At 35.9% G+C, this 21,600-nt stretch overlaps 2 protein-coding genes across 2 annotated transcripts; both read left to right on the forward strand.

Moving 5' to 3' along the window:
• Positions 1 to 567: 567 nt before the first annotated feature.
• LOC132547113 (uncharacterized) lies at positions 568 to 2,783 on the forward strand. The gene is made up of 2 exons (XM_060210868.1): positions 568 to 591; positions 1,611 to 2,783. The coding sequence occupies exons 1-2, from the start codon at positions 568 to 570 to the stop codon at positions 2,781 to 2,783; spliced, it is 1,197 nt and encodes a 398-aa protein (XP_060066851.1).
• A 4,220-nt stretch (positions 2,784 to 7,003) lies between these two features.
• On the forward strand, positions 7,004 to 8,103 carry LOC132547114 (uncharacterized). The gene is given in 2 exon segments (XM_060210869.1): positions 7,004 to 7,573; positions 7,576 to 8,103. Coding segments are annotated over 2 exon segments (1,098 nt in total).
• The last annotated feature ends 13,497 nt before the right edge of the window (positions 8,104 to 21,600 follow it).

Raw genomic sequence — 21,600 nt, forward strand, 5'->3', positions numbered from 1 at the left:
CATCTTGACCACAAGCCCAAGTATTCCGGTTGTGATTAACAGCAGAAACAGTTACGTGTAAGAGATGTGTTACGTTACGGAATTAACGTACAGCAAATAAAACCCGACAGCTAGGTTAAAATTCAACAATTTCATAACAACAAATAAATTATATGCAGTAAAATTACAAAAACGGTTGTGGTTACTTATATAATTTTCGTTACATATTTGAAAACTTATAAGGTTCGCGCGTTCATTCTAGCAAACGATGCACTATTTGAACAGCAAAATATACATGTATATATTGAATTTATTATACAATTGCTACATTTCAGTGCATGTCTAAAATACCAGGTTGAAGTTGATAAACACTACTGAAATTAATGATACTGACTATAATAGGCATTATATATATTATATAGCGGTAACCTTATTTGAAACGGACTATAATAAAAAAAAATCCATTAAACAGCACAAATGAATATCAGTTCACCTCTTGGGCAAAAGTAAGTACAGTTCTATAACTATCATACAGAGCGTTTATCAGCTGGTCCGAACTTTATGTTAGCTTTATCCGTTCACAGGAGAATGGCTGCAATTGGATCAATCAAAGTAAGTATTTGTGCTACATTTCATGTAAAACCGATCATAGTAGAAAGAAAATGTTTCGCAACTAATTACAACTGCTTTTAAGTTTGTGAGAGAAAAACATGCATAATGTAACTCTCGTCCTAGACTGGGTTACCTTCATAGATTTTGCAGAAAGCTTTCCAGTTTTATTTTCACAGGCTTTGCTTATACATTTTTCAGGAAGGCCGATTTTATTCCAGACCTTTTGTCAAAAAATTTACAGACAAAAGACCAATATTATTTCAGATTCCTCTCCTCTCAGATTGAATCTGCGTGCATGGCTCATATTTTTCTTCCGATTTGTTAACATGAATTACAAATATTGTGTATTTCAAAACATTTCTATATGTAGCCTACGATATTTAAAATGAGACCCCATAGGGCCTGTATCTCTCACATGACTTTGTTTTGGCTGAAATCCAAAGTAACGGAAAATGAAACCAATCTTAGGTTATATTTCTTTCTTTCTTGGGTTCCACCCTTTTGTCCGAGAGGGACAGCAAAGCCATTTATTCAAAAGTTAACTAGGCAATGCTGCACATCAAATTTAACCAAAATCCAATCATTGCTTCAGGTTTATACGAAATTGATTTCCACGTGCCGAATTATTCTTTGGACTAAATTTGAGCAAAATCCAATAATTTCTGCAGAAGGAGGAAGAGGCTAGATCTATTTCCAATATTGGCCGAAACCCACCATTTAAACAAAACTTTCCCTTCGCCAGAAGTACCTTTGACCAAATTTTGATAAAAATTATCTGTCACGTTGATGTCTTGTAGCATTTTGTTGGAAAATTGGTGACGGACGGCAGACGCCGCGGTATGGCAGAAGACATGTTGTGATTTTTAGGCAGGGTCTCATATAAATGGAGATTAAGCATGTGTAGCATTTAATTATTATTCATGGTGATCTATAGAAGTGTGTTTCATTTGTAATGGAATAGGCCAGCTTTTTACATTCTTCAAAAAATAAATAACGATGCTTATGAATTAATATTTCAGCACTTGGCTCGTATGATCGTACTTCTTTCTGTTGGCGGTACAATTGTGTTATTGGGATATTATTCTGGATTCCAACGGACCCTCAAAGCAGTGCCTAAGCACTCCGATTTAACACTAGATTACGAAAAATATATATTTGAAACATTTCCTCAAGAAAGCGTAGAAAATGTCGCAAATTTTAGCCGACATAGAGCAAAATACATTGTATACGAGTGTTCCAAGGCCAGGGGAATGCATTGCAGTGGCTGGTCTGATAGAATAGCAGGGATAATGACTACTTATATCATATCTATACTTACAAAACGGCATTTTCTCATTCACTTCGACACGCCGTGTTTTCTAACTGATTATATCATGCCAGCACACTTTGACTGGAGGTACAATTCTTCTATACTACAACATAGAACTAGTTCTTTCCACTACTACAAGAATTTGAACCATAAAAAGATAGCTAAATATATGTTCCAAGGAGACGATTTCGACACGTATTTCAAACACGATGTGATATTTATCTTAATGAACTGGGATTTTATAGCGGACTTCAGAAAAAGACCAAACATAGGACATGATATTCCATGGATTACACAGTATCACCAAACTGATATTTACAAACATCTGTATAATTATCTCTTTAAACTTGCACCCGTGCCTGATCGTGCATTAAACCATTTTATCCGAACACAACGAAAGCGAAAGAAGATAGCATGTGCACATATCCGTCATGGGCGAAATCCTAACATGCCGAATGACTCAATACGAAGTCAGCTGCCACTGCAGGTTTTGTGGAATTTATTTGACACTTTGGACAAAAATGAGTATGACTTATTTGTAGCATCTGATACAAACAATGTGAAGATATTTGCTAAAGAGCGATACCCTGAAAACATGATAGACACACCTGGAGAAATAACGCATATCGACCAGTCAGGTATAAATGACCAACGTGAAGGGTTTTTGAAGCAAATATTGGATTTCCATATTTTGTCAAGATGTGATGTTCTCATAATTTCCGGAAATGGTGGATTTGGAAAGTTAGCCGCATTCGTTCGGAACATAGATTATGGACTTTACTGTTGGAAAGGAGAAAGCATGATACCTTGTTCTAGATATACGGTGACCGATATATTTCCGTCTGGGAAATTCGGTAAAAAGCCAAAGACCTTGAGGCAGTAGTTCGGCACGGCACTCGTTTTTCAGATTCTGATGTTAAAAAATAACAGGAAAAAAAAACAAAAAAACAAAAACAAAAAAAGAAAAGGTATTGCTTTTACGTTTCTTTATGAGTTGATCAATTGATGAAACCTTGTTCAATATTTTTATTGTTCAAGTCTTTGTCGCACGTGTAGGCCTCATAGAGTAAATTACTTTTTTATTTTTTGGATCTTGAAAGTATTTTGGTAGAGTTGTAATGACAGAAAAAAAAAGAAGACGTCCAGGTTCAGAGTTAAGTTGGTTGGTTAAGAAGATATTGGAACAATTTTAATTATTTTTTTTTTCAATTTGACTCAACATCTGTTTACCTTTGCCAATGAATTGATTAGCTCTGGTGTATACTGCAGAAGTATGTTAAATACACCCTACATTTCACAGCCATGTAATACATGTAATACAAAGCCAAGGGGGCTAGACCTTTCTTATACAAATATTGTGTCAGTGCTCTTTCAGCGCTTTTGACCATTTTGGAAACGAATTCTACCTTGTTTACTTTAGAGTGATACCTCTTCGACTTGAACTGACCACATGTCTCCAGAATTTGGGAAGACGACCTTAAAAAGTCAGAAAATAGCAGACCTGAAAAAGGACCTCCCTGTGTAAGACGACTCACAATTTCAATCAGCTCCTCCTAAATTTTCGACTTCAAAAATGGTCACAACTTCAATCAGCTCCCCCTAACCTTTCGACTTCAATAATGGCCGTAAAGTGGCCTAAGTGGTTACTCCTATAGACATTTAATTCTAAAAGATAAATGGAAGTATATGACTTTTTGATGTTTTCATTTTACACCAAAATAAAATGTTGACACGTGATTGTTTTAGTAATGTGATTTGTCGTTTAACGTTCTATCAAGATATATGAGCTTTTAAAGATTACCTCATTTTGTATCTGAGTTGATTGCATGTGTGAAGTCTTTCAGTCTGAGTCTGCGATATGTTCATGTTAGCCTCCTTGTGATATAGTTATAGTGCTATATAACTGAAATATGCTGCTGAAGGCCTCCAGCAAGATACACTACCTGGTGAAATTAAAATGACCACTGGCAAACCAGTGTGCGGTAAGCAGAGACCAGTAACTAATACTTTTGTAGACTCTCTACCAGGGAGCAAACTCAAAACTTCGCAAAGGGGCGAAAACTCTACTTAAATCTAACACTGGATTTGCAGAGAAGATCATTTATTTTAATTTTACCCTTAACACAAAGAATGCTAAGCAATTGTTGTGAATATTAAGTAACTGTTCTCGTGGTAAAAGAGAAATAATACACGGATTAAGTATGATTGAATTAGGGTAAAGACTTCTATTCATGTGTTTTCATCACCATCGTTGTTTTTAGTGTTTTTAGATCATAGTCGGTATAGATGGGAATGCTTTTAGGAAGACAGCTTATATAGCTGAGGTCTCTAATTGAAAGTCTATAAAATACACCATTAGCTTCTTTCATCTTAATACATTCCAATACCTTCAGGCAATTCAGTTAGATAAAATGTTGTTGATCTCTTCTACGTTTTGAGCTATGTCTTTATCAATGTCAGTCAATATTTTTCAGTCGGTTAGCTTCAAGGCTTTTAAATGTATATCAATGGTATGATGAAGTCCTCAACAAAACTTCGATCAGCTGTCTATTTCTTCCAGCATTGTTTAGGAACGTTTTGATTGTTCATTTTTATCATCCATAACAGTAACCACCAATCGTCTAAGATAGCCATGGATATTTAGGTTTCTCGTATTTCCTTGCCAGTGAAGTAACGCGTGATATCTCTAGTGTTTGATTTGTCGAAGATCCTAATTGGTTTGCTAATGAATTGCTAGCCGCAAAATGCAAACATCATCTTGACCACAAGCCCAAGTAGTATTCCGGTTGTGATTAACAGCAGAAACAGTTACATGTTAGATATGTCACAGATACGATGTAAGATATTGCAGCTACGAAGGAGATATGGAGTAGATATAATATCTGGTGCAGAAATCTCAAGAGCAATATTAGAGTCTACGATCAGGGGAAACCAGAAGCGATGAAGAACTTGGAAAATCAGTTTCAATGAGATATAAAAAAATTATCAGAAAAAACTAAGAGAAAATAATAGTATAATGTTACATTTTAGCATAAATGATTGATATATTAGAAATAAAACTGAAACATTTTATATCCAACAACTTGTTATTTTTTAATAATGTTAAGAAACAATTCGTAAACAAAAATCAAGAAAAAAACAAACATGGCAACATAACCATAATCCAAACTCAAGGTCAATTGAACTAGGGCAAAGCATGAAGAAAAGAACGATGTACGATGAAAAATTGAACATGTTTCAATGAGATTACTATGGTGACCATAAAACTTTCCATAATTTTCATAAACCTGCAATATTTGAACCTTCGTGTTACGAGTCAGTCAACGACATCCTGCACGACAGTCATGATAATGATAACAGGCCCTTGAATATGGAATCAATTGTGACAGGTAAATACTATAGGTTGGTGATGCAGGGATATCGCTATCCAGAAATAAAATATGAATGAACGTGTACAAGGAAAAGTAGGGGTTACTGAATGATTGTGTCATGATCAGAAAGATTTCCACATCAATCTTTATTGATTTTGCTTAAGAATTCTCGAAGAATTTACAACAAACCAACAAAAACGGTTGTGGTTACTTATATAATTTTCGTTACATATTTGAAAACTTATAAGGTCTGCACGTTCATTCTAGCAAACGATGCATAATTTGAACAGCAAAATATACATGTATCTATTGAATTTATTACGTGATTGCTACATATCAATGTGTGTTGAAAACACCAGGTTGATGTTAATAAAAACTACTGAAATTATAATATTGACTATCATAGACAGTAGATATATTATATAGCGGTAACCTTATTTGAAACAGACTGTAATAATACAAAAAATCATCATCCATTAAAAAGCACAAATGAATATCAATCAGTTCACCTCTTGGGCAAAGGTGAGCAGTACAATCACATAACTATAGTGTTTAACAGTTGGTTCCATCATGTAAGCTTTATCCGTTTACAGGAAGATGGCTTCAATTGGATCAATCAACGTAAGTATTTGTTCTAAAGTTACATCACATCGATCGTAATTATATCACAGGAAACGTATAATCAAAAACGCTAAACCTTATGTAACAGGGGTAAAAGTTGATAAAATATGGACAGTATGTCTAGGAATCTCTTCTGTTAGTGTTTTTTACATACGTATACATTGCGTTATTTTCTTTTTGGATCGCTGTGTGTTTCACCGGTTGATGGCCCTAATGACATTTTATGTGTTGACGAACCATTCAGATGATAATGATAATAATTTTCTCCCATTTTTCACAGATTTATTCCAGTATTTAACAACAAGCATTCGCTATGACGCTACTTAAAATGGAGAAGTCTTATCATTCTCTGGAACGTAACCATGTCGCAAATTAATAACATCAACTCTTTCAATGCATATTTTATTTATCATGGATCATAGTAGAAAGAGAATGTTTCGCAACTAATTACAACTGCTTTTAGGTTTGTGAGAGAAAAAACATGCATAATGTAACTCTCGTCATAGACTGGGTTACCTTCACCCTCGTATAAACTTTTGTTGGGCCACAGACCAGATTAAAGTAAGATATCATTAATCTTTCATTTCAGATTCTTTTTCATAGATTTTGCAGAAAGCTTTCCAGTTTTATTTTCACAGGCTTTGCTTATACAATTTTCAGGAAGGCCGATTTTATTCCAAATTCTTTGTCAAAAAATTTACAGACAAAAGACCAATATTATTTCAGATTCCTGTCTTTCGAATCTGCGTGCATGTCTCATATTTTTCTTCCCATTTGTTACCATGAATTACAAATATTGTGTATTTCAAAACATTTCTATATGTAGGCTACGATATTTAACATGAGGCCCAGAGGACCTGTATCTCTCACATGGCTTTGTTTGGCTGAAATCCAATGTAACGGAAAATGAACCCATTCTTAGGTTATCTTTCTTTCTTTCTTGGGTTCCACCCTCTGCCAGAGAGGGACAGCAAAACCATTTATGAAAAATCCTCCTTTACCCAAGAATGCTTTGATAAAATACGGAACGGATCCATGTCCAGAGAACCACCATTTAAACGCTTATCACTTGTAGCATGCTTATGAATTAATATTTCAGCACTTGGCTCGTATGACCGTCCTATTCCTTCTTGCCGTTACAATACCATTATTGGGATATTGTTCTGGATTCCAACGGACTCTCAAAGAAGTGCCTAAGCACTCCGATTTAACACTAGATTACGAAAAATATATATTTGAAATATTTTCTCAAGAAAGCGTAGAGAATGCCACAAATTTTAGTCGACATAGAACAAAATACATTGTATACGAGTGTTCGAAGGCCAGGGGAATGCATTGCAGTGGCTGGTCTGATAGAATAGCAGGGATAATGACTACTTATATCATATCTATACTTACAAAACGGCATTTTCTCATTCACTTCGACACGCCGTGTTTTCTAACTGATTATATCATACCAGCACACTTTGACTGGCGGTATAATTCTTCTATACTACAACATAGAACTAGTTCTTTCCACTACTACAAGAATTTGAACCATAAAAAGATAGCTAAATATATGTTCCAAGGTGACGATTTCGACACGTATTTCAAACACGATGTGATATTTATCTTAATGAACTGGGACTTTATAGCGGACTTCAGAAAAAGACCAAACATAGGACACGATATTCCATGAATTACACACAGTATCACCAAACTGATATTTACAAACATCTGTATAATTATTTCTTTAAACTTGCACCCGTGCCTGATCGTGCATTTAACAATTTTATCCGAACACAACGAAAGCGAAAGAAGATAGCATGTGCACATATCCGTCATGGGCGAAATCCTAACATGCCCAATGACTCAATACGAAGTCAGCTGCCGCTGGATGCTCTGTGGAAATTATTTGACACTTTGGACAAAAATGAGTATGACTTATTTGTAGCATCTGATACAAACAATGTGAAGATATTTGCTAAAGAGCGATACCCTGAAAACATGATAGACACACCTGGAGAAATAACGCATATCGATCAGTCAGGTATGAATGACGAACGTAAAGGATTTTTGAAGCTAATATTAGATTTCTATATTTTGACGAGATGTGATGTTCTCATAATTTCCGGAAATGTTGGATTTGGCATGTTAAAAAGCCAACATATAAAACCTCTTTATACTCAATTCGTTCCCTTCCACTTTGATGGCCCTTATCAAAGTTGGTAAGAAATCCGCTCAGTCGTTCATGTCTAATATCACTTTGCAGGTAAATATGACAGACGGACTTAGGAGAAGTCATTTATCGACCAGAAGGGAGGGCAATGTCAGTGTTGAGTTTTTATGAGTCTTTGGTGCTGCTGTTTAAGTTGACTGTCATTGGTTTCCCACTTCAATTGTCTAAAAGACTCGTGGTTCACTAGGTCATCAGTGCACATTAAATTTGGGATCCCGGTCAGATCATGGGGTCAAATAAGTTATCAATATGGTATACGTTTTATTTACACATTTTATAACAAAGTAAATGTTTCAGCATATTGTATTATTGGTTATGAAATAAGTAAAAACATTAAGTATAAGGAAATAAATATATAGAGGATAAGTCAATGAAACATTAATATCATTAGATGTTATTAGATTTCGTTGATTTGCCTGCATGTTTTAGAACCATAAATTAGTTTGCTATATGTATGATGTAAAGTAAAAAACGCTTGAATCGAATACATCGTATAAGTTGAATGTTTTGTTCGGTCTCGATTCTTTCTCTTAAGAAATTAAACACGGATGAATCGAACACAATGAGTCGGACACTGCGTTTGTGTCGAATGTATTTTGAGGGTCCATCAGTTCTTAATTCTATCAAAACTTACTCTTTTGTAATTTTCGATCGACATTAATACCTGCGTTTATACAAATAAAGCTAGAATTTATACATAATAAGGCAATCAAACTTAACACAAAATACACTTTTATCTGTTAACCGTAAATCTACTGTGTTTTGTTTACTTGTTTCTGTGCCTGGTTGCTGGAAACGAAGAGGAAAAAACAAGAGATGACTACCGAGCCGATGTAGATAAATAAAAATACTTGTTTGTCACTGATACGTTTGTTTATGATTTTAAATATATTTACTGGATATACATGTACATATACGGAGTGCGAGTTTTATTTTATTTTAATTTACGGTATAAGCCCTTAAGATCAAGATTCGCACCTCTTGGAATGCGGTATAGTTCCATTAGACATCTGTCGTCGTATTACTCAAAATAATTGGACCTGTCCCTAAATAATCTCTCTCTTCCGCTTCTCATCTCTGGTTTCTTTTCCACCTCTACCAAATGTACTGCAGCCGCCATTTTCTATTCGGAGAGACAAGTTGGTATAAAGATAAATACGGATTTACACTAATTCTGGGGGTGGTGTAAATTACAGCCGGCTTGAGGGATTACTTACACCCGCTCGTGAATTACACATGCTTTGTGAAACGGACCGTAACTTTTACGTATGACTTACATACGGGCTTACACCCAGTCGTAAGTTACACTCTGTTTGTTAAACGGTACCTTGGAGTAGACCATCTAGTTACATTGACCGTATTTCGGACAAAGACTTAAACAAATACATATCCCGATATATGATATTTAGTGGGAGTGGCTATTTCTGTGAGACACGGAATACCATGCACATGCATCTTAATTTATTTATTTAATTATTTGATTGTTCACAAAGAAAAAAAGATGCTGAGACCACTTAATCTTTAATTTTAAACTTAATATTGTATCGTTTCTTTAGTCACTAAAGTTACACTAGTGATCTCTGTTTTAAGTAAAAAAAAAAGTTTTCAATTTCAGAAACTAGTGAAAATGCAAGATACACTGAAATAATATAATACTTGCAAACAATGATTGAACTGCCCAAAGAAGCCAGAATTATATAGAGTACGGCAAACGTTCTCAGCTGCCGCTGTAAAAAAAATTAACACTTTAAACAGATATGGGTATGCCTTATTTGTCGCATCTGATACAAACAATGTGAAAACATTTACTAAAGAGCGATACCCTGAAAACATGATAGATACATCTGGATAAATAACGCATTTCCACCAGTCAGGTATGAATGACCAACGTGAAGGAAGCAAATAATAGATTTCTATATTTTGACAAGATGCATGGAATGATAGATTTGGCATGTTAGTCGCATTCGTTCGGAACACTGATTATGGACTGTTCGAAGGACGAGATATGATACTTTGTTCTAGATATACTTTCGTCCGGGAATCAGTAACAAGTCAACCAGATAAACTATGTAGGGTTGTAAATAGAATATTCTTTCAAATAAGATTGGTGAAACGAATCTAAGAGAACGTACAATTTGACGGGCTTTTCATCGGAATTTTGAAGCAAAGTTAGAAATGTGCGCTAGAGTGCAGAAGAAAAGTGAACTGAAAGTTAACATGGTACTACTCTGGACTTCACTAGCGTGTACGTTAGAGTTAACATCATAGTGACACACTGAGGTTTACTAGCTTTACACTGGAGTTAAACATTATAGTGCACTGAAGTTATACTAGCTTGTTCATTGGAGTTAATATTGTAGTACACTCGAGTTACGTAGCTTGTTCATTGGAGTTAATATTGTAGTACACTCGAGTTACGTAGCTTGTACATTGGAGTTAATATTGTAGTACACTCGAGTTACGTAGCTTGTTCATTGGAGTTAATATTGTAGTACACTCGAGTTACGTAGCTTGTACATTGGAGTTAATATTGTAGTACACTCGAGTTACGTAGCTTGTACATTGGAGTTAATATTGTAGTACACTCGAGTTACGTAGCTTGTACATTGGAGTTAATATTGTAGTACACTCGAGTTACGTAGCTTGTACATTGGAGTTAATATTGTAGTACACTCGAGTTACGTAGCTTGTACATTGGAGTTAATATTGTAGTACACTCGAGTTACGTAGCTTGTACATTGGAGTTAATATTGTAGTACACTCGAGTTACGTAGCTTGTTCATTGGAGTTAATATTGTAGTACACTCGAGTTACGTAGCTTGTACATTGGAGTTAATACTTAATGTACTAGAGTCACTAGCTTGTCCAGTGGAATTCACTAGCTTGTCCAGTGGAGTTCACTAGCTTGTCCAGTGGAGTTCACTAGCTTGTCCAGTGGAGTTCACTAGCTTGTGTACTGGAGTTAATATCACTGCACTGGAGTAAACAAGCTTGTTTTGTGCTACAAGCAAAATTCTGAATGAATAATATATTGTATATTATTACAGTCCATGTATTTCGCGTCAGGGGCTGTAGCTCTACATTTACAATGTTAGCCCATTTTGTTGATATACAAATATTTATTCAATCAATCTGTGATATTTATACAAAAGAATAAATTAAATGGACAACATGGATATCTGAAAGATACAATTCGGATAAGTTGGAGAATTACATCTCTGTGTGGCTGTGTCTTTCCTCTACCAGTAGCACTCCTCCTTCTATTGTCATATCCTTCCTGCCTTCCCTAGATTTACTGCCGTTACCTCTGCTGTCCCTGTCTCCCCTACTGCCTCTTCCCTCGATGCCCCGGCTACCTTCAGCACCTCTTCCTCTACCTCTCCTCCGGTTGACAAGTCTGTCACTGCCATCATCACTTACTTCGACCTAGATATGGAAATATTTAATTTTCAATTTTCAGATATGTTCCTTATACTCAACTCTTCGATAAAAGTTAATCAATTTATTTATCCAAGAAAACATTGGTTATAAATGATGTACGAAGTACATAAAAACTTGCACTATTTTCTAATACATTTTCATACTTTACTAGACCTTTCTTTCGATTTGCTACCTTTGATATTGTAATGCATATATGGACAGGTCGGTTCGGAATTCGTGTTAAGCCCCTGTGATCTCATGTATACGAATTATATGAACATGTGACAGTATGTGTCCATCATTTATAATCAACCAATCATTCCGCATACCTTGATATCGGTAATGAAATAATTTCCCCATATATACAACTGTATCTCAGAAATCGTAGGGAAGTATTATCATTATTATGACATTCTGACACATCAACACATAAAAGGTACGTCTTAGTCTATTTCACCGATTTTAAACCATTTATCAAACAAATGTGAACAGCTTAGTGGCAGGAGAAATGGAATACATATATCTAAAAAAAATGGTCTCCATGCTATAGAGACAACCACCGAGACGAAGTTGTCCTTGTCCATCTTCGGATAACATCCTTACACATTCATATATGTTGAAAGGCGAAGATAATCCTCAGTGCATAGGATGTGATGAGCCATTCACCGTAAAACCTTTTTTTGTTAGACTGCATTGACCTTCTGTCTACTCAATAATTACAAGTCTTAAAACCCTTTTTGAAAATGATGAGATTTGTAAAATTCTACATTACCTGAAAGATGTTATGACGTACCATTTTAATCTCTAGAGATAATATATACCCATTTAAGATTGTTAGCATTTGTCCTAGACCTTTTGGTTTATTTGATGTTATTTCCTTTTGGACCGCTGTATGTTTTACCGGTTGATGGTCTTAGATGCTCGGTAGAATTTTGTTATTTCACCACGTTCATTACCGAAAATTAGCAAGTGAGCTTCGGAACATTTCTACCATTAAATATAGACTGGTATCAATATCCGTTGACAGTTATCGGTTCGTCCCATCATATACATTTGTTTGAACATTGAACGTTTTTGTTTTGCTGTTAAACACTTTCTCACCTGTGTGGCTCTGTGCTGCTCCATAAATTCGTCACGCTCCAGCGATTTTTCTTTTACTTGTAGAAATGTTAAAATACCTCATAAGGTGTCAGTTTGCACACATGAATCATAGGATCATTTGGTCGTTTGTTTTAACTAATACTTGAAGGGGCGTGTTTACTTATGTGTGTTGTTTTCATTATTTTTCCCATTTCAAGTTCTTTCAAAAATGAAAATGATGGGGGTTGGGCACAGAGGAGGACACCACATACCTCATGAGGTGTCAGTTTGCACACATGAATAATAGGATCAGTAGTAATCCTCTTTGGTACAATCTTCCTAGATATCATGGGGAATCCTTCTTATTGAGGAGTGTTGCGCAGGGCTGTGATGTCTAACAGAAGAGCCTACTGTATCCCTTGCAATGCCCAAAGAATGAGCCCGAGTCTCCAGCTCCTGACACCATCGTCTTTTCAATGTGTTGTTGCCAACTCGGGTTATATTTTGTTGTAGTAGCCTATTGTTTTCAAATATCTAATGCTTGTGTTGTGGACAATGCACTGTTTATCCAGTGATGCTAAACGATTTTTGGTGGATAGTTTTGGAATTCTCTTTTTAATTCCTTATAGAGTTCTGTCCTAGCTGTGAGATGTTTGACATAGAAAAAGAGGACATGATCAATTGTTTCTACGTTATCACTGAAACCACAGTTTGCTGCTATTTCTTTTAACATGATACTGATGTTTGATTTTAAATTTGTTTTGCTTAATCATATTCTTGGAATAATTTTATCTTCCATTTTATAAAAACCAACATACTTTCTAATTGGTTTGTCTATATTTGCCTCAGATTGCTCGAGTTTCTTAAATCTTTCCCTATTTGATCTCATTTATGACGTATAGCTTTATTAATCAGGAGTAAGCTTCCGTTTTGTTATGTTTGACGTCATGATCTAAAGGTTTCTCAGCTAATTTGCTTTTTCGTTACCGGGGACATTTACATGAGATGGGATTATGCAAACTCTACAGTGGTCCCCTGTTGTTTTCTAAAAGATGTAACGAGCATAGGATTGAATTTAGTGTGACGGGCCTCGAGCTGTTTATGATTTCTATAGATTGTAAGGCCAAAAGACTATCAGATAAAATAACAGCCCTGTATACCTTTGTTTGATATATTTTAGCCGTAATGCTAAGCCTATAGCTATCAACTCACTGGAGTAAACAGAGCAATTGTCTGAAATCCTAACTGTTATGTTTGTGTTGTTGTCAGAGGAAAAAAACTCCATTATTTGTGGTATTTTTTTTTAACTAAATATAATATTTAACAAAACTGTTATATTTATCACCAAAGGTTGCCATGGATTTGGCCTCTGTTAGATAGAGATTTTTGTAAGTTGCGTGGAGAATTTCATCATTAATTTCCGGTCTAAGCCATGACTAAATCGGGATAATTGATCGTTTATCCTTTTTTTTCTTTCTTTCATTCTTTTTTTTTTTTTAATTTTTATCCAGTTTGAATTCTTTTAATAAATGAACAACCTGATCGATGTCTGCTGGTTGCTGGTGAGATTTTATTTTATTCATATACAGTTTTCCTAGTATTTTTATCTAGTTTAATGGCAGGAAAAGTTGGTCCTAGAGTTTCTGTCCTAGCCTAATATTTCAGAGCTAGTTTCTCTCGTCGAAGTTTTAATGGCAATTCGCACGCCTCAGCTAGTGAACTAATTGACGGTGTATTTTGTATAGCTGCTAGTGCTATTCTTAACGCTCCGTGTTATATTACGTCTAGCGGATTATCGGAGGCCGAATAGTATATTTGACAACCATAATATATTTTTGATCAACCAGGTAGTTGCCGGAAACAAAAGTGAGAGCTCTCTTACACCCTTCTGTTGCATATTTTACGTGTTGGTTCCATGATAGTTTTGGACTCATACCAAGATATTTGACTTTATTAACATACTCAATGCGCTTGTCGCCAAGATATAGATTTGGTGTATTGAGTTTTTTCTTGAGAAGGACATAGCGATAGTTATTTTTTTGTTGTCTTTTTGAAATTTTGAAGCTCCATTGATCCACCTGCTCTTTAATTAAGTTGGCCCTACTATCAATTGCGAAAACTTTATCAATACTCCGAATACTGATATTATCTGCGAACTGGGGAATATAAGCTTATTTGTTGATGTGTGAAATCATGAAGATTTTGATTAAGTTTATTTATAAGGGTATGCAACAAAGTAGGGAAGATAACACTACCATGAGGGACGCCATTGTCTAGAAGTTTCTCCTCTCTCTCAATCGGAGTTGTTTACCCTTACCTGTTCTTTTTCTATCTTTCAAAAATTACGTAATGAATCATAACATATTACCAGTAATACCAATTTCTTTAATGGATAACAAAGTCCTTCATTCCAGACTAGATCATAAGCTTTTTTAGGTCTAAAAATACTGCAATAGCATGATGGATTTTGCTAAGTGAGTTTTTAACGTTTGAGTCTGACATATGAGTCTAGTGTTGACCTGCTGTTTCTAAAACCGCTTTGTTTTTCAATAATTATGTAATGTTTTTCTAGATGGTGTTTGAGTCTGTTGTTTATGATTGTTTCTGATACCTTACATAGTTAGGAGGTTAATGCTTTGAGTCTGTATGAGGCTGGGTCATCTTTATCCCGACCAATTTTGTGTATTGAAATAACGATAGCATCATTCCAGGAATTCGGATAGAAGCCTGATTTTCAAATTGCGTTAAAAAGTACCAGAATTATATCGTTGATTTTGCGCGGACAATGCTTCAGAATGGTATAACATAAATTATCTTAGCCCAGTGATGAACTTTTCTTGGACTTAAGTGTTTTTAAATATTCTTGAATGGAAAACGGACAATTCGTATTTGTGTTTCTTTTCCTAGCATCCTTTATTGCCTCTCTACTACTGTCTGTGTTTTTGGAATTGTTGTCGATAAATTCTTCATTACAATTATTAAAGTTAGTTGCTTTTTGTAGCTGTTCAACCAAAAATTTGCTTTTTTAAAACTGTACCCTTCGGAAAGGGGTTAAAATATATCCGCTATGTCCTACTGCATGTGGTAAAAGTTCACTAAAAGGGACAACCTGTCTGCCGTAGGTTGCGTCCCGTTAGTACTGGGAGAAAGGATGCTGGTGGTTGAGGGGCTGGTATGTTGTTTGCGCTTTATTCTCAAGCATTCTCGCATGGCCCTCCCCCAATACATCACTTTGGCCTATATCTAAGTAAGACGATGATTGATCGGCTGGTTATGCCAAGCCCTGGGTCAACTATATGTCCAGTGTTATTTTTTTTTCCTTTTGATTTCACTCAACAGTATAGTTTTTGCAGTTGTGTCCCAGAAGGCAGTGACTTAAGGGTCAATCGAGAGAGTAGTGTCCCCTTGTTTGGTTCCGAGGTGGATGAGGAGCATGGATAATGAAAATCTAAACACCTATCAATGGGCACAAAAAAACAAAAACAAAAAGCAACACAATAAACGACCTTGTCCATCATTAAACTCAGAAGATGACCATGATTTCAACCAGTTAATACGATTGTTGGAAAAGGATAAACAAATGTCAACCGTGTCACCATTTGTAAAAGAAAAAAAGTACATGCGGTACTCCGAAGAGTCGAAGAGTGTTAAAAAACTGCGGTCTTGCGAACTCCTCGTGGAAGTTATCAGCCAGCAACAGGCCAAGAATATCTTTGGAATGACAAAGGTTTTTGTCATGACTGTACTTTCGTTTTTACTTTCAACACCCCAATTTTACCAAAACGTGTAAAGGTTGGCTTCGAAAGTGTTGGTGTGGATGTGTACATTCCAAATCCACTGCGATGCTTTGGTTGCCAGAAATTTGGTCATCATTCTGATAATTAAAAAACAGAAAGTTTGTGGTAAATGAGTTGCGGGCCACGAAGATGGGTCGGCAGATGGTGCTTGTGATGGTGGAGCTCACTGCGCGAACTGTGGAAGGCATCCAGCGTATTCAAGAGATTGCTCTGCCTGGCGCAGGGAAAAAAATCCTTCGCGTCAAGTAAACAAACAGCATTATTGTTGAATTGTTGAAATAGCTGTGTCGGGTCCATCCTATGCCAGTCGTGCAAAGGTTGGTGGAGACCCGCGATGCTGCAATACAGACATGTGATGCAGGTACACAGACTGACTTGGCGTGCGACAATCTTTTTGGCCTTTGGCCTGATGCATCAAAGACTTCTTCAACCTAGTCATCGCGACCACCACCATCACCATCAAAACAGAATCAGAACCCTCAATCACCATCAAAACCTGCTCCCAAAACTCAAAAAGTGAAAATCCAACCAAAACAAAAAAAAAAAAATCAAATTTCCTCAGATAGAAGGAAAAAAGGGTCTGACGACCAAGTTCACACTTTCAACAAATTAGAATCTCTGGAGGATATGGAGTATCAGGTAACTAATTCCGGATCTTCCAAGATCTGTATTAAAGCTGTCAAACCACCTTAGGTTAAATAAATAGTCTAGCTAATTATCAGTGGTCCCCACTTATCTCTATTTTTGTTCGTCATAATGGATACAATAATCCAATGGAATTGTAGAGGTCTTCGATCCAATATTGATGAAATTCTTCGACTATCTCAGGAACATAATTCTAGTGTAATCTGTCTCCAAGAAACGCTCATTAGAGCCGAGACAAATATCAATTTCAGAAAATATTCATCGCTTTATTGCTTCGGTCCTGTTGGCAACAAAGCAACCGGTGGAGTTGCTATCCTGGTCGACAACCAAGTTCCTCACAGACACATACCATTAGATACAGACCTCCAGGCAACTGCTGTTAGTGTTACGCTCCATAGAACGCTAACAGTATGTTCTGTCTATCGCCCTCCAAACTCTGACTTTACGAACAACCACCTAGACAAACTCCTTTCGCAACTGCCTTCCCCTTTCATACTTTTGGGTGACTTTGATGGTCATAACAACCTTTGGGGTTCACACGACACTAATGACAGAGGAACAAAAATTGAAAAAAATCATATTGGAAAATAGCCTTTGTCTTTACAACAATAAATCTCCAACTTATTGGCATCTCTCTTCCGGAACATTCTCGCACCTTGATTTAACTTCATGTCACCCATCTTTGTTACTGGATTTCGAATGGACGGTGCATGACGATCTCTGTGGAAGCGACCACTTTCCAATATTTCTAAGGAATTGTGGATCCTCGGAGAGCAATCATGTACCCCATTGGAAATTATATAAAGCAGATTGGAGTAAATTTTAACATCTCAGTACCAAAATTCTCAACACCATTGATTTCCTGAATTTGGAAGACGCGATAGAATCCTTTACTACCGAACTTCAGATAGCCGAAGAATGTATACCAATATCAAAAAGAAAACGCAATAAAAAACCTTGGATTAATGAAGATTGTGATAAAGCTATTCGAAATATGCAAACCGTTTTGAGGCAATTCAAAAACAGCCCCACAAGCGATAGAATAAACAACTATAAATATATTCGAGCGAAAGCCCGTCGTGCTATACGCTTACACAAAAAATTATCTTGGAGATCTTATGTATCCAAATTAAATTCCAATACATCCCCCCAAAAGGTATGGGATACAATAAAACGAATCAGTGGTAAAACATCATTCAAAACAATGGAATATCTGAAAATTAATGGAAAATTAGCCACATCGAAATTTGATATTGCAAATGCTTTAGGATCTGGTTTTTCCAAAAATTCGCCTAAACTAATCATTCCAAAAAACTTAGAAAATCGTTGAAAAAATCACATGACTCTGCAACAGGACCTGATGATATTCACTATCAGCTCCTAAAACATCTACCAGAGTTATCATTAGAAAAACTTCTAGATATTTTTAACCATATTTTTAGATCGGGAAATGTTCCAAAGTCATGGAAAATGGCAACTTTGATTCCTATCCCCAAACAGGGTAAATATACAACAGATCCCTCCAGTTACCGCCCAATATCACTTACGAGTTGCGTTCGTAAAATTCTAGAGCGGATGATAAATTCAAGATTAATTTGGTATCTGGAATCGAACCGCATAATATCACACCTACAAAGCGGTTTTAGATGTAAGCGAGGTACCAACGATCATTTGGTTAGACTTGAAACATTTGTGCGTGAGACTTTTCTAAAGAAGGAGCACTTGGTTGCTGTTTTCTTCGATTTGGAAAAGGCTTTCGACACAACGTGGAAATAATGAAAGATCTGCACGATATAGGTAGTAAAGGTAATCTACCAATTTTTATTTCAAATTTTCTATCTGATAGAGTGTTTCAAGTCCGGAATGGGACGACCCTTTCCGATGTTCATCAGCAGGAAATGAATGTACCACAAGGTAGCATTCTTTCGGTTACACTTTTTGGACTTAAAATTAACAGTATTGTCAAAGCATTATCCCCCGTCAATAGAGGGCGGTCTTTATGTCGATGACTTCATCATATGCCATCGATCTAAGCATATGAAGACCATCGAAAGACAACTACAACAATGTTTGAATCGATTACAAATTTGGGCAGATGAAAATGGTTTTAAATTTTCACAATCAAAAACAGTTTGAATGCATTTTCAAATTGTCATTGTCACGACGATCCAAATCTGTCTCTCTTTGGTGCACCCGTTCCGGTTGTTGAGCAAACGAAATTCTTAGGTGTAATTAATATTCGACAGGAAATTGTCGTTCCTTCCACACATAAAATACGTTAAAGCCAAATGCCTTAAGGCACTGACTATTCTAAAGGTTGTGTCACACACTAATTGGGGAGCCAATAGAAAAGTTTTCCCCAAGACTCTGTAGAGCCCTTATTAGGTAAAAATTGGACTACGGTTCCATCGTGTATGGATCTGCTAGACCTTCATATCTAAAATTATTAGACACTGCTCATCATCAGCTCTAAGACCTGTTAAGACCACACCTACAGTAAGCCTCTATGTAGAGGCTAACGAACCATCACTATATAGCCGTCGAAATAAATTGGCTTTGTAATATACCATTCATCTAATGTCAAATCCTTCAAATCCTTTTTCCCAGGGATTTGATCAAAAATATAAAACCCTGTTTCAAGGCAAACCAAAAACCATTCCATCATTTTGTATTCGAATTTCCGCTCTTTAACAAAACACAAATATTTACGTTAACCAAATTCAGTCATTTTGAACGATATTCCACCCTGGCTCTTGATTTCACCTGAAGCTGATTTTCACTTCATGAAATCAGACACAGACAGTTGCACCTTTCGTTCATCCTTCTCGAAATTGCAGTTAAAATATGAAACGTTTCTACTTTTATATACTGATGGTTCAAAAGATAATGATAAGGTTGCTGCGGCCATGGTTACACAAGATGAAATCTATGGATGCCGGCTACCGAACAACGCCTCAATATTCGCGGCAGAAGCGCGAGATATCTACCTCGCCCTTGAATATATTCAAAGAAACAAAGTGATGAGAGCTGTCATCCATTCAGACTCTCTTTTTGTTCTACAAACTCTTAGCCATAGAAATATCGAAAATATTTTCATTCGTTATACATTAATACTATATCATGAACATAGCCTTTAACTTTCGTATTGGTTTTTGCTGAGTTCATGGGCACATGAGAATACCAATGACAACCCAGATCGTGCCGCGAAGGAAGATTTATCGCTACCACCTGTTGTTTTAAACTTCACAGATTTTTAAGCCATTTATTAAACAAATTTTAAAAGCGCAGTGGCAGGAGGATTGTAATACCTATACCAATAACAAATTGCACTCTGTTAAACCTGTTACCGGTTAATAGTCACCAGGCTATAGAGACAACCATCGAGATTGAGTTGTCATTGCCCGTCTTCGGATGGGTCATACATACCTTACACATTCATATCTTGTTGAAAGGCGAAGATAATCCTTGGTGCATAGGATGTGATGAGCCATTCACAGTTAAACATTTTTTTATTGGACTGCAGTTACCTTCTGTCTACTCGAGAACATTTTTTCGTAACATTACATGTCTAAAATCCCTTTTTGAAACTGTAGAGACTTGTAAAATTCTACATTACCTGAAAGATGTTGGTCTATATAATAGACTATGACGTACTATTTTAATCTTTTGTGTTAACATACCCATTTAAGATTTGTAACATTTGTCTTTTACCTTTTGGTTTGTTTAATGCTATTTCCTTTTGGATCGCCGTGTGTTTTACCGTTTGATGGCCCTAATGACCTTTGATATGTTGACGGGCCGTTAAGAATGTAATAATAATAATAATTCTCCCAGTACTAACGTGACACAACACGACAGACAGGTTACCACTTTTAGAGGATTTTTACAACGTGCAGTAGGATAAAGCGGATATATTCTAGCCCCTATCCGCAGGGGAAAATTGAATAAATAAATAAACAAATGTAAATGACTGAAGGAAGCCTCAACTTGTACAATCAAATGCCACTGTATTAAGAATAGGAGTGAAGAGGGAAGCTGTGGTATTAGCAAAAAGATATGCTCTTACACATGACGATCATGTCAGAGACCGGAAACTGATGAAAATTACAACTTTATGCATTACGTCACATCTTAGCATTGAATATTGTACGCTGATATATATAAACATTCATATAAATAGAATGTCATATTTTTTTTATTGATTTTTCCAATTTCTTCCGTTCGTTCACAAATTTATTCGTAAGCGTATCGCATTGACTGCAAGTTTGGGCTTTATAATGAACAAGGTTGAATCACCTAGATTAATGAATTAATTTCTATTAACCTGTATAAGCTGAGTAGGGACATTCTTTTCTATGCATAATAACCTGATTGTCAAATTTATATCGTCTCTTGAAATGTTGAATGGGAGGCAGGTCGTAACAGCGGACGTTAAACTCGTTAAGTAAATTAATAAATAAACTCAGCTTTACATATTGAAGTGTTGTTATTACTGATCTTCACGAAACAAGACGTTTGTTTATTAAATGAAAAATGTATGATTGAAAG

Source organism: Ylistrum balloti, unplaced genomic scaffold (genome assembly GCF_031769215.1).
Source record: "Ylistrum balloti isolate Yb309-2 unplaced genomic scaffold, AGI_CSIRO_Ybal_v1 Utg369934, whole genome shotgun sequence".
NCBI classification, from domain to species: domain Eukaryota; kingdom Metazoa; phylum Mollusca; class Bivalvia; order Pectinida; family Pectinidae; genus Ylistrum; species Ylistrum balloti.